General features: G+C 37.7%; 2 protein-coding genes across 4 annotated transcripts in view; both read left to right on the top strand.

The window, feature by feature from the left end:
- LOC142337525 (uncharacterized) overlaps nucleotides 1-12,468 on the top strand; it is a 177,781-nt gene that overhangs the window by 14,353 nt on the left and 150,960 nt on the right. For both annotated transcript variants that reach the window (XM_075386816.1, XM_075386815.1), the window contains exons 2-3: nucleotides 5,112-5,219; nucleotides 12,162-12,255. In XM_075386816.1, coding sequence (XP_075242931.1) covers nucleotides 5,145-5,219; nucleotides 12,162-12,255 — 169 coding nt within the window. In that variant the 5' untranslated portion in view covers nucleotides 5,112-5,144. The remainder of the gene's footprint in view (nucleotides 1-5,111; nucleotides 5,220-12,161; nucleotides 12,256-12,468) is intronic.
- On the top strand, nucleotides 5,051-11,396 carry LOC142337524 (uncharacterized). Of its 2 annotated transcripts, XM_075386812.1 has the most exons (3): nucleotides 5,051-5,069; nucleotides 5,346-8,685; nucleotides 10,538-11,396. In XM_075386812.1, exons 2-3 carry the CDS (start codon nucleotides 5,353-5,355, stop codon nucleotides 11,315-11,317), a joined length of 4,113 nt encoding a protein of 1,370 aa, XP_075242927.1. In that variant the 5' UTR covers nucleotides 5,051-5,069; nucleotides 5,346-5,352; the 3' UTR covers nucleotides 11,318-11,396. The 2 variants fall into 2 exon arrangements, with proteins under 2 accessions (XP_075242927.1, XP_075242928.1); XM_075386813.1 differs by lacking the exon at nucleotides 5,051-5,069 and having other exon boundaries at nucleotides 5,240-8,685; nucleotides 10,544-11,396.

Consider the following 12,468-nt stretch of genomic DNA (forward strand, 5'->3'; position numbering starts at 1 on the left):
TAAAGTGTTGAAACAGTAGTAGTAGTAGTAGTAGTAGTAGTAGTAGTAGTAGTAGTAGTAGCAGCAGTAGTAGTAGTAGTAGTGACAGTAGTAGTAGTAGTAGTAGTAGTAGTAGTAGTAGTAGTAGTAGTAGTAGTAGTAGTAGTAGTAGTAGTAGTAGTAGATTAGGCTTCGAGGTTCGTTCTTCAGGGTAATGCTCCCATTCAATTGTCCAGATTCATACGTTTCTGATTAATGTTGCAATTTACACACTTGAATACAATGCGCCAAGTGCATTTGTTTTCCTCTGAGTACAGATTGCAAAAATAATGCTTAAAAATTTTTGACACTGTATTTTTATTTAAGCTTCTACCATAATTTGATTAAAATTTGTGCACTAAATTGTAGAAAATTTTTGTCCGGTGGAAAATATTTTCGTCGCTACTTACTAATAGATTTTTGTTTATTTGTAGTTCTCCTCGGCTATGTTGACGAGTGGTACTTTCCTGAATACTGTCTAAGTTCGATAGTTCAACGTCGTATTTATCTTGTTTAAAAGCAATAAGGTATACAAAGTCGTGCATTTCGATATAGAGGCTGAGAGGCAACAAATTAAAGGTGTCAAGTGGTTGTGTATAGCCTGCTTTCCGCTCAAAAACAATTTTGTGGCAAATTTTTGTAATTTTTCAATTTCTTTCGTTTGCGACTTATTCGGAAACCATGCTTGTGAGCAAAAAAGTAACTATCGGTACAACGTAACCTAAATATGCGTTCAGTTTAGATTTTTGTTCAAACGTTTGAGAAATATTTCTTTTAAGCATGAAAAAAGCACAGAAACCTTTCGTTTTCTAAAGGAGCAGTTTTCATTCCAATTTAGGTTTTCTGAAACTTGGACAACAAGGTCTCGCTGATTTTTCACTTGATCTAGCTTATGGTTGTCAATAGACGCCATTGAATTTTCCTTGATGTTCATGAGGTGAGTTTTGTTATAATTTAGTCTCATTTGATTTTCTTTGCACAAAGTTGTTAAACTAGAAACTGCAGTTTCAGTAATGCATTGCTTCTGACATATCAGTTTCATATCATCAGCAAAGCCCTAGCAAATTACTTCAGTTAGGTGTTCAGGTAAGTCGATGATGAAATAATGAAGAAAAGAGGTCCTAATTTAGAACCCTGTGGGACAACACCGGTGACTTCTATTAAATCAGATACCTCATTGTTGATTTCACAAATTGTTTGCAATTCGTTAGATACGACGATATCAATTGAACTAACTTCCCTCCAACGCCAATGTTATAAAGCTTTTGTATCAGATTATTATGTGGTACAGTGTCAAAAGCTTTTGCAAAGTCAAGATATAAGATGCTTAGGTCATTGATAGCTTCATTATCAAGTTTTCTGTACACTCTGTCGAGAAATAATTGTAACTGCAAAGTTGCCGATCGATTTTTTCTGAAGCCAAATTGATTTTCACAGAGTTTGTGTCTTACTAGTTCGTATATTTCATCAAAAATAATTGTCTCGAGTACCTTGGACATGCAGTTTAAAAGACTTATGGGTAGGCAGCAAGTTACATCTGATTTATTACCGTCTTTGAAAATGGGACCTATTTGGCTTACTTTCCATTATGTAGGATAGGTTCCCTTATTCATTATTGTTTGGTGCAATAATGTGACTGAATATGTGATTGAACTACTACAATTGCTCAGCAGTAAATTTCCAATTCCGTCTGGTCCAATTCCAATATAAAGATCTTTGAGTAGGTTTTCGACTTTTGTGGAATCAACTTTGATGAAATTATGATTTTGTTTTGAGCATGTTTTTGGTATTTCTGTTTTTTGATAAAAGACGCTTGCAAAGAAGAAAATGAAACGCGCAGCTTTTTCTTATCTGTGGTTAGCTCCATACCCTTCTAAAACATTATAGGAGGTACTTGTGGATATTTGCGAATTGATGAAAGATATTTTTGTATTTTGCTGAATTTTCGGCTTTTTCAAAAATTTCAGCTTCATAAACTGAGAGATCATTATCTACCCCTTTACGAACCTCTACTTCTAATTTTTTAATCTTCAATTTCAAGCTGAGATTAAATTATCCAACTCGCTTTTTAGTGTTTAACTTGTTTATCATTTGGGATGTTCCATTTGAGATCCATGGTTGTAAACTTGCCCGATGTTGAGTGACAAGCTGTATATTTTCCTCTATTCTGTTGCGTAGCTATGTGTACAATTGTTATAGAAGAAAATCGACATTACTGTAGCAAAAAGGAGAGATGGGATCCATTGTAAGGTTTTAATTAAACTCTATCCATTCAGTATTATTGTAGGCAAACTTGTCACTCGCTTGAATTAATGGCGCATCAAGTAAGAGATTTATTTGTGTGCAAATTGCAAAATGGTCGGAGCAAGCTTTGTCATTAATACTAAAATTCTTGAACAGCGAGCGGTCGTAGGTACAATTGAGAGCTATTTCTAGATTGTTGCATAAAACACATCTAGTTGACTTGGTGCTACATTTGAGAGATTAATTTCTATAAATTGATCTAAAAATAATTCTTCGTAGTCTTTTATTTAAGTTATATTCACCCAAGAAGTTTCTGCAAAATTGAGGTCACCTGTAAGCACAACTAAGGAATTGGTGTCCACAATAGAGTTTTTTAATTTTTCAAGTAGGTTTAGGAATTCATATACTGCCCACCAGTAGTTGCTTTGCTCGGTATATGCAAAACATTATAAGAGAGGACATTGAAAGATTGATTTTAACAAAAACAATGGATCATCGTGGATTAAAGGCATATCCAACTTTTCGTGTTTAAGGGATGATTCTACAGCTATTAGAACTCCCCCATGTTCACTTTTGAACTCAGTGATTTTCCTATCTTTTCGATATGTAAAATAAGACGGTAGAAAAAGTGCTTCGTTGGTGACCTCAGCAGTTAACCATGTTTCTGTTATGCACACAGTATCATAGTCGCAAGATGAAAGACTATTAGCCAAACTTGTTTGTCTGTTTAGATTTAGCAGGCTTCAAGCGTTAACGGTGAGTACTTTACCGCTTCTATATATTCATTGATAACTCGTTTGACTTTCTCCATTGACGTATGGATTGATAACCCAGTTGTCGCCTTCTTTCTTCTCGAGTTCAACATACCGAATACGTAGCAATTTTGAATCCACTCCGCTAGGGATCAGTGCTCGTTTTTTCATTAAAACCTTGTTTTCTTTTTTTTGCCTCCTCCGGTGACAATTCAGGACTGACGTAAATTGATTTATCGTTGTATTTATAGTCTTTCAAGCGGCTGATTGATTTCAGGATGAGATCTCTACTAAGTTTGCTTGCTGTATGAACAAGGATTACTCTTTCTCTTTCGTTTTCAGAACTGTAATTTCCAAGTCTCACAAAGTTGGTGATTTTTCTGTCCTCGATGTTTAGGTGCTCTAATATTTGCTCTACATGGCAGAGGTCCTCTTGAATTCTGTCAGCAGCCTCCTTGGATTTTAACACATTAATTCACCTAATTCTAATTTTGCGAGCTTTTTGATATGAAGTCTGCGGTTTTTACGCTACTTTTCCGGCGTTGTTTGCATTCATTTGGGTTTTTGAGACTTTTGAACTCCTTTTGCGTTTTATCCAGAGATTTGTTCATTTGGCCTATACTGTACGCAAAGTTTGAGATTTTTTCGTGGAATTCTTTAAGTTGGTCGTGCAGAGCTGTATTATCAGTTGATTCCATTTTTAAAGTCTTGTTGCCTTTTTTCCTGGCGCATTCATTACAAATTTGGAGTAAGTTTTTCTAAAGTTGATTAGGACGTCGATACAACGTTTATCGAAACCAGTACACTCTGGTTTTAGGCACAAAGTTTTTTGACAGTGAAGGCAACAAAATTTGTGTTTGCGGATTTTGCTAGAGCATGTTGCACAACTCTTTCGTGTTTTTTGTTCGTTTGTTTTGCTGCTACTACAAATTTTCCCGAGCTTGCGAATCGGCTATAAGTAGGTGGCTTGTGGGTGCAGGTTTGAATATATGATACCTCATTCGTTACATACAAGGCTTGTCTCTAAAACCATCCCATTGGAAGTCTCAAGTACAAGGCCATTCATTCAAATTTTGAAAAGACACTTTTGAAAAGACAAAAAGGTAAGATACAGTAAATACTTAAACCTTCAAAACCAGCTCAGAAATTGAAAAATGGCTCAAAGGTATCGTTGTTTAGACTAATCATTGTAGACTCGCATTCAATTTGTATTCAGGTATGTGTATGGATCCTGGGAGCGGTTGCCCGCTCCTAGTTCTGCCGCGTAGAGGCGTTCATACTTGAGAACTGGACCAGCTCCATCGTTCCATTCCACATCTCAAATGATTGCATTGTGGTCAGCCGAGTGCCTGTCTAGTCTATCGGGTGTTAAAATACCTATGTCGGGTGTTAAAATGCCTAAAATACCTATTTCTGGATAATTAATGTATTAGAATACCTATCAAATTGGGTATTAAAATACCTATTTCTGGATAATTTGAAAAGGCAATTAGGGTCCTCCCCATTATAGCCCCCCAAGCTTAGTGGCCAGATAACCTATACCCCCCTCCCCCTAATCATGGTAATTATACCATGATGGGGGGCTATAATGGGAAAGATTCAGCTATTATTGACAAGTGTGCGTATGCCAAAACGTCGGGGTCACCAGAAAAAAACTGTGCGGTGTTCCGCCTTCAGTTAATTTTGAATGTGTAGTGTTGGTGGCGCTGCGGCCGGACGTCAGAGAAGCAAACTAATCAGCCTGCTTCACTGACGCCAGTGTTGGTGGTGTTTCAAAAAAGAACCTTGAGTTATAGTTACTTTGGCACGATATGCCTGGGCTACCCTTTGCCCACTGTTGTTCCTTGTCAACAGTTGAAACTTTCGTGAGATTTGCTTCACAAATCTTTTGCTACCGTGAAAAAGTCATCCATTTCCTAACCATTGAATTACATCTATATAATCAACATTATGACTGTGTTTCTGAAGTTACAGTTTTTAGCACGTGCCTCTCCTGGTACATAATGTATGAGTAAGCTCGGGAGAAGGAACACACACTGGAGTGATAAACTCAAGGTAAATTTATATCTCGCATTATTACTGCTATTACTTTATTTCAGATGTCAATGATTTTGTAAAACGCGATGCCAAATGGAAAATTGCTCGACACCCGTACCCTTGCCTAAATTGAAAATATTACAGGACTCTGAGCTCCGCGACAAGAAGGTAAGATACAGTAAATACTTAAACCTTCAAAACCAGCTCTGAGAAATTGAAAAATGGCTCAAAGCTATCGTTGTTTTCTCGTCATTTAGACTAATCATTGTAAACTTGCATTCAATTTGTTTTCAGGTATAAAATGTTTTATGACCCATCACAACCTACAAACTCTCCAGAAATATCTCCGTCACAGGAAAAAGTTGTTCCCTTATTAGGCTCATCAAGTTCAAAAACGTCCCCTCCATTAATAAATTTTAAGATTAAAACCTCCAGAGTAGGGGGAGCATCTAACCGATTAGTTACCATTGGTTCGGGTTCAACTGAAGAGGAATCTGAAAATTCTTTGAAAACTCCGAACGCAGCATTTAGTGAAAATGGAGTAATTGTCAGACCACTTACTGTAAAAGGTGATACAGGCTCAGTGAGCTCCGAAGAGCCGTCTCACGATGAAGCAGATAAACAAGAAATTATTGCAGTTCTGCCTGAAGTCAACAATGAGCGAAAAAAATCTCGTAGCAGATCTGAAAGACGGACCGAAAAGACCAGACATAAAAAGAGTTACTCAAGATCGCGCTCTCGCAGTCGAAAAAGAGACCGATCGAGATCTAGGAAGAGATCTCGTGAACGTCGTCGTAAGTCGAGCAGAAGCCCACGGACAGAAAAGAAGCGAAAAAGGGACCCTGAGCGGATTGAGAAATCTCACCCCAAATCTGATCGGGATGATCGAATGCATGATGAAAACCGAAAGTCCAAGTCCAAGAAAGATGGTAGAAGTGATCATGTTGAACGCAAACGAAGCTCTTCTAGAACAGAAGATAGAAAATCAAAGAAAACAAAACATCGAAGAAGATCTTCAGATCATAAAAACGATGCAGCAACGTTGAATCCGGTAAGCTTTGAAGAAGTTTCTGATAACAACGAATGGGCCGACGCAGCTCCGAAACCTTCGAGAAAATCAAAGCATTCAAAGAAACAAGAAGATAACGATGATACTAAAGCGTTCAAAGCGAAAGTTACCAATGAGATAATTTCCGCTCGCATGGAGAAGTTCCGGAAGCACGTGCTGGAGAAAGTTGAACCTGAATCTGTCATTTGTCAAACTGAAGTAGGTCGTAAGTCTCACAAAAAGAAACGTAGGTCATCAGTTGAAGTGAAGACCGAAGAGAGCAAAGACGAAATCGTAGACGCTGAGAAAGATAATAGTGAAGAAATTCCACAGCTTCAAGTACAAATGGATAAATCGAATTCAACGTGCGAACAGTTAAGTAATTCGGATAGTAACGTGGTTCATAACGATAAGAAAAAGGAAAATAGCTCGAAGGAGAACAATAAAATTGAAAGCACTAATAAAGATGAAGATAAAAGTCTCTTGGAAGATATCAGCTTTGATGAAACGTTCTTGACTAAGAGTGAAGTCAGTTATTCGGATTCTTTTGAACTGCGAAAAGAAGATAAGATCCAGACTACAGATCAAGAGAAGAAAGAAGTTGTCACATCTAATGTTCACTTTGTACCAAAGCAAGTTAAGAAAAAGCAAGAAAAGCTCGAACTCGATGCTGAAAAGGTCACGGAACAGCCGGACACGTCTGAAGACTTGATTACTCCGGAAGACGATAATAGGATTCCTGAAAGCAAAAACCTAGAAAACAAAGACAAACATGAAAAAGAGAATCCAATTGTGCAGGTAAGCGATCTTCAAATTTCTTCGGATAATCGAACAGAAAAGATCCCAAAAACTGAGAAGCTTGAAGACGAAGAGAAGTCAAAAAACCAAATTGATCGATCAAATGATAGGAATGAAAAGTCTAAACACGAGAAGCCACAAGAACGGAAGCATTCAAAAAGTGAAAAACACAAGAAACGGAAAGACTCCAGCAGACCAAGAAAGCGCTCCTCAAAGCGAGAAAGCCCTAGACGCAAACGTAAGCGATCAACTTCAAGATCCCCCGAGAAAAGAAAAAGAGATCGACCGTCAAGATCGAGGTCAAGAAGACGCGTGTCGAAGTCTAAAAGTAATTCTCGAGACAATTCACGTGATATCAATCGCTCACGGTTGCGCTCTAGGTCAAATAGCCGAAGAAGGTCCAGATTAGACGATAGACCCAAACGGTCCAGAAGGGATAGCAGAACTCGACATGGATCGCAATCTCCAATTAAAAGCGGAGTATCTAGCCCCAGATCGAAGCCACCTGTCGAGAAAAGAAGACTACAAGAATCGACAAACCCGAAAGACAATGATTACAAAAATCCTATCAACGCTCTTCTGTTAGAGAACGTATCATCTAAAGACACGTTAGATACAACTGGTGATCTGAATGTTGAGAAGTTTTCGGATGTTCCTCAGCAAAATGAGAAAAGTAAACCGATAGACGAGAAGATGTTGAGCAAAGAGCATCACGAAGATCCACAATGGACAGCTGTTTCGGATTTCTTTTCAGAGAATTTGCCAACGGAACCCAAGAAAGATTCAAATATTGAAAATAAATCAATCAATCCAATAGCACCAATATCGAACACGCAGAGTTTTGATTTTCCTCTCGGAAATTTACCGACGGTTGTCAACGATGATTTTACAGGTTTGAAGGTAAAGAAAATCGTTGATGAAAAAGTCCAATGTTGGTCTGATTTGAAGAAGTCGTCAATAAACCAATGGCTAGACAGCTCCAGCAATGATGCGCCTGTTAAAAACCCGCCGCCAAACAGTATGGCAAATCCTTTGCCACTGGTACCCCCAGTACAGGCATCGATGCCTCCGATACCGATGCCTCCTAACTTCCAAGAGTTCATCAAGCAGCAAATTCTTCCAAAATCAGGAGGACAGTTACCGTTTCCACTTCCGCCGTTTATTCCCTCGTTTATTCCACCGCCTCCGTTTTTACCACCGAATTTAGAGAACTCTTCCAATCTACCGTCCGTTAAACCACCCCCGTTGTTACCTGAAATACCTGCAAATACTGCGACTCCCAATGATAAATCAATTGATAATCAAACGAGTTTCAATAAACCGACTAGTTTTAATAACCTACCTAATATGATTTACAAAACCAGTTTTGATAGCCAACCGAGTTTCACAAGTCAAAATAGCTTTCTTAACCAAACTGGTTTTAATAACTTCAACAACTTGAACAGTTCGCAGACCCCAGCGGTAATCAATAATCAACCTGGGTTCAATATTTTCAAACCTCCGACTGTAGTTACTTCAAATGTACCAGAGCCATCGACTCCGTTGAACAATTCTGCGACCCCAATAAGCGTTAACCGGTCACAAACGCCGACGAAAGATGAAATCAATACAACAATACAAGATCAAAAAGATTGCGAAGCTACGACTCCTATTAAAGATGATTCTCAATCTGCTATAAATGAAAGTCAATCGGCCGGGTTTGAGCAATTAGTACAGAGTATTCTTCCGTCTCCCACAACACCTGTTGTTCTTCCTAAATCTCTCACAGTGAATGTTGAACAACAAAAGGTTTCAGTGATTTACAATCCGATTATAACGTGTTCTTCAACTGATTTATGGAAACTTAATTTCTCCATTTCTTCCAAATCTAAAGCTATGCTCATGTAAGAAATACGCCAAAAAGTTTTAGAACCGAATCTGTTATTTTAAATATCATTTACGACTGACATTACAAGAACAGACTGTTGCAAAGCATTTTTTTGTTTAATTTCTGCTTGAAATGGTTATCATTGTACTCTCAATGGGAGCGGTGAAAAGCAAATCATTTATATAATAGACGTTGAAGTTTTTTTTTTAAAAAAATAGGGATAAGTTTCTGGTCATTTTCTAATATTGTTTGGGCTGAGAACTAAAGAAGTAAATCATTGGGATGCTGTCAACTAAAGAAAGCAATTTTAATCATCTATTTTTTATGTTATTATAGCTGTAAGTTGAGCGGAGCTATATTGTGGTGCTCTTGGTTTTTTTACATTTCAAAGAATTTGAATTGTATAGGGGCGATGTCTTTTTTAATAGCCGCCCTCATCTTTTCAGTCGGCTATTGTAGCGCTCCTATTTTTGTTTACTTCGTCGAAATTTTTTTCGCTTTACCCATTTTGCCGCTTTTTCGAAATTTTGCGTGAAATCTTTTTGACTTCTCTAGGCTAGTTTCACTCTTCTGTCATTCTGCTCAAAGTCCTTTTAAACAGCAGCTGTTCAGCACAACAATTCAAAATGAGGAGAGTCAGTATAAAAAATAGAAAGTCAGAAATAGAAACGGGATAAAGCCCATTTTTAGATGCCCGGTACTTGAACTTTGTTTTCATAAGTTTTAATTACTATCTATAATGCTTATTGGTATTGATACTGAACCTTGTAGGCTCTCACTGAGAGACAGGAGTATGTTCAATTACGAAATGACATCAAAATAAATCGCCTTAAAATGTTTTTGTACAAAAATCAATTTTTGTTGATATTTTCTTTTCTTTCAATCCCAATAGAGTTATGGGAATCAACGGCGGCTATTTTCCGGCAATCTGCCGGGTATGTTTATTTTAAGATTTGTGCTCACATTTTCATGATTTTTGAAGTCAAATTGGAGTAGTGATTTTGGTCACGCCGAAACAGCAAGTGGATCGAAAAAGCGAGTGATTTTGTGGCGTGAAATTTTGTCGCTCTAAGTTTAAAGTAGAGTGAGAAAACGATGTTTGAACCGAATTTACATTTCTCGCTAGTGGTTTTTTTTGTTCACGTGCGGCATTTTTCCATTGATTTTCTGTTTTTTTTTTAATTTTTCACTCTGATTTTTTAGAAATGGTTTTCCCAGTTCACTCATCGTCCGTGCTAGGTCTAGTTTTTTGTTTAGTCAATGAAAATTCTTTGAATTGTACGTCAGAACTTGTCTCGCTATGTTTTTTTGTTTCGTCGTCTGACGCTCTTTTTCGTTTTACATTTGTTCGCACAGCAAAGCTGAAAAAGTCAAAATTTCTGAATGACTTCTTCCTCTCACTAACAGCTTTTGCGCGCTTGACGTCATTTTTCACTCTCGCTAGGAAAATTTTTTGTGTGATTAGATCTTGAGTGTTTATTTTGAATTAGGTTAATGTCAAAGGAACTCATATGTGTAATAAAGGTCCCTAATGAAAAGGCTTCTGCGCAATGAATTTTAACAAGCTTTGTTAATTTATCGCTGAATTTTTTACATAGCTTTTTGAGCGGCTTCGATAAATTTTTCAACTTATATCTATCTTTTTTCTATCTCTATTATACGGCACGCAAGTCTAGCATTTCTCAGCTATTCGGGCAATCTGCCGGCTTTGTTCAAGAGACGTTTTTGATATTTTTTGCATTCATTTAAAAGATAATTGTACATCACTGAAAGGTCCAGGATATCCCTCCCCCGCAACCACAGGGTCCAACTCCACCGCAGAGCAAACCTCCGGAGAGGGAATCATCACCTCCCAGGCCTTCACCATCTTATTCACCCTCCTTATCGCCAATGGCTAACAAATGTCCAGATGCCGAAGAGGCAGAAGAAGAAGAACAGCAGAACTCGTCTGAAAATGAAGTTGAAGAAAAGGAGGCTAAGTTGAAGTCGGTCAACAACATGCAGGGAACCTTGCAGAATCTGCAGGAACTTCTGAGTAATATCAAAGGAGACTCGGCAAATACTCTTAACGAGTCCCATGACAATTCTAAGTTCGACCTAACCCAAGAGGACACAGTACTCCCTATCGGAGTGGCAGTTAACGAGTTCACACCCCCTAGACTTAATGATGATGATAACGATGAAAATGAGATAACGCCTTCGACTACTGATAAGCTGCGGGATTTGGAGAAGTTGTTCCCACCCCCACCCGGCTCGACCTCTTCATCGGCTAGTCCGTTTAAGAAACCACAACAGAAGCAACCTGCTCCCGCTCCGGTTTTGTCCAAAACAGACCAGAAGAAACAGATGCAGGAACGTGTTGCGTCCTTAGCGAAGAAATACTTGAAGCCATTTTACACGAAGAATAAAATTAGCAAGACTCAGTACAAGCATATAATGAGAAGAGTTGTTAATAAATGTACCGAGGGAGTGAGGAAAAACGAAGTGAAAGCGGAGAAAGTGAAGAAATTAGTTGCAAGTTATGTTTCACATATGCAAGCCAAAGGACACTAAACATTAAAATTTATTTTTCCTTAGAAACGGCTCTTATTCCTTTTCTTGTTTTTCTCGGGGTTGGTAAAAACCAAATAACTGTTCTTGGGAAATTTTGTGAAAATCGCATTTGAAATAAAATATCAGCGCTCGTGATCGTGATTATTGACATTGTAATGCTTTGAGTGATTACTTGTGTTCCTTATCAGTGCAAATAATGAAAGGCAAGTGAATCTAGAAACTGTTATGAATTTAATAAACAAGGGAGTCTCAAAGGAATAAGACCTTGAATCCGGATGTGTTTAATAAACATTCACGAATTGGTTAATATTCAAAGTGCTCGTACCAATTAGTTCACTTAGTTATTTTCAATATGCCCAAGTTCCCTCTTGTCAAATGATTGACCCTTTGGTGATGATAATGAAGTCCATTGCAAATTTTATATATGTCGAGGATACAAATTCAATTTACCCTCAAATCTTTTTTTAAGCCAAGTTGAGGTTGGGGTGCAACAATTTTATTGGAACTCTTTATCGCCGAATTTTGTCGGTTAGATTGTGAGATGCATTATATGCAAAATTGTGTAATCAAAAACTTAAAGAATTATTCCATAACTTAAAGGTGGGGCTAAGGATAATTGCTTGTTGAACTGCCAAGTTTTGCAACTAGAGAACTAACATTAAAAACAACCGTTTGCTCTCGATACCAAATCATTTGTAACAAAATTTTAGATCAGTCCAAGAATTTTGTTAGAAATAAGCAAGGCATAGACATCGAAGGATTCGCGTATAAGCTGAAATCCGCGATAGCCGCTTATTATTGTATGATTAACGAACCAGAGACAATATTGGGTTTGTTGCTTCAGAGCAGTCTCAAGAAACAGAGGTTGTCTGCCACCAAATCATGCCCTCGAGTGCCTTCCAAGGGCATCGCATGCATCAGAAGTCGTCTTTACCAAGGTACATGAGTTCAATCTTTTAATTTTTTTGGAAAACTTTGTTCTGGCTTTTCAATTGATTTCAAATTGACTCACAAAATCTTAAACAGAAAGTGACAGGTACTAGTAAACTTTTAATGGATAGTGTCAATCAAGGAAACCGCGAATTAATTCTGTTAATTGCTGCTCAAAGCAAATTATTATACTGAAAAAATTGGATATATAACCGGATCAA

Source organism: Convolutriloba macropyga, chromosome 4 (genome assembly GCF_964194025.1).
Source record: "Convolutriloba macropyga chromosome 4, txConMacr16.3, whole genome shotgun sequence".
In the NCBI taxonomy this organism is placed as follows: domain Eukaryota; kingdom Metazoa; phylum Xenacoelomorpha; order Acoela; family Convolutidae; genus Convolutriloba; species Convolutriloba macropyga.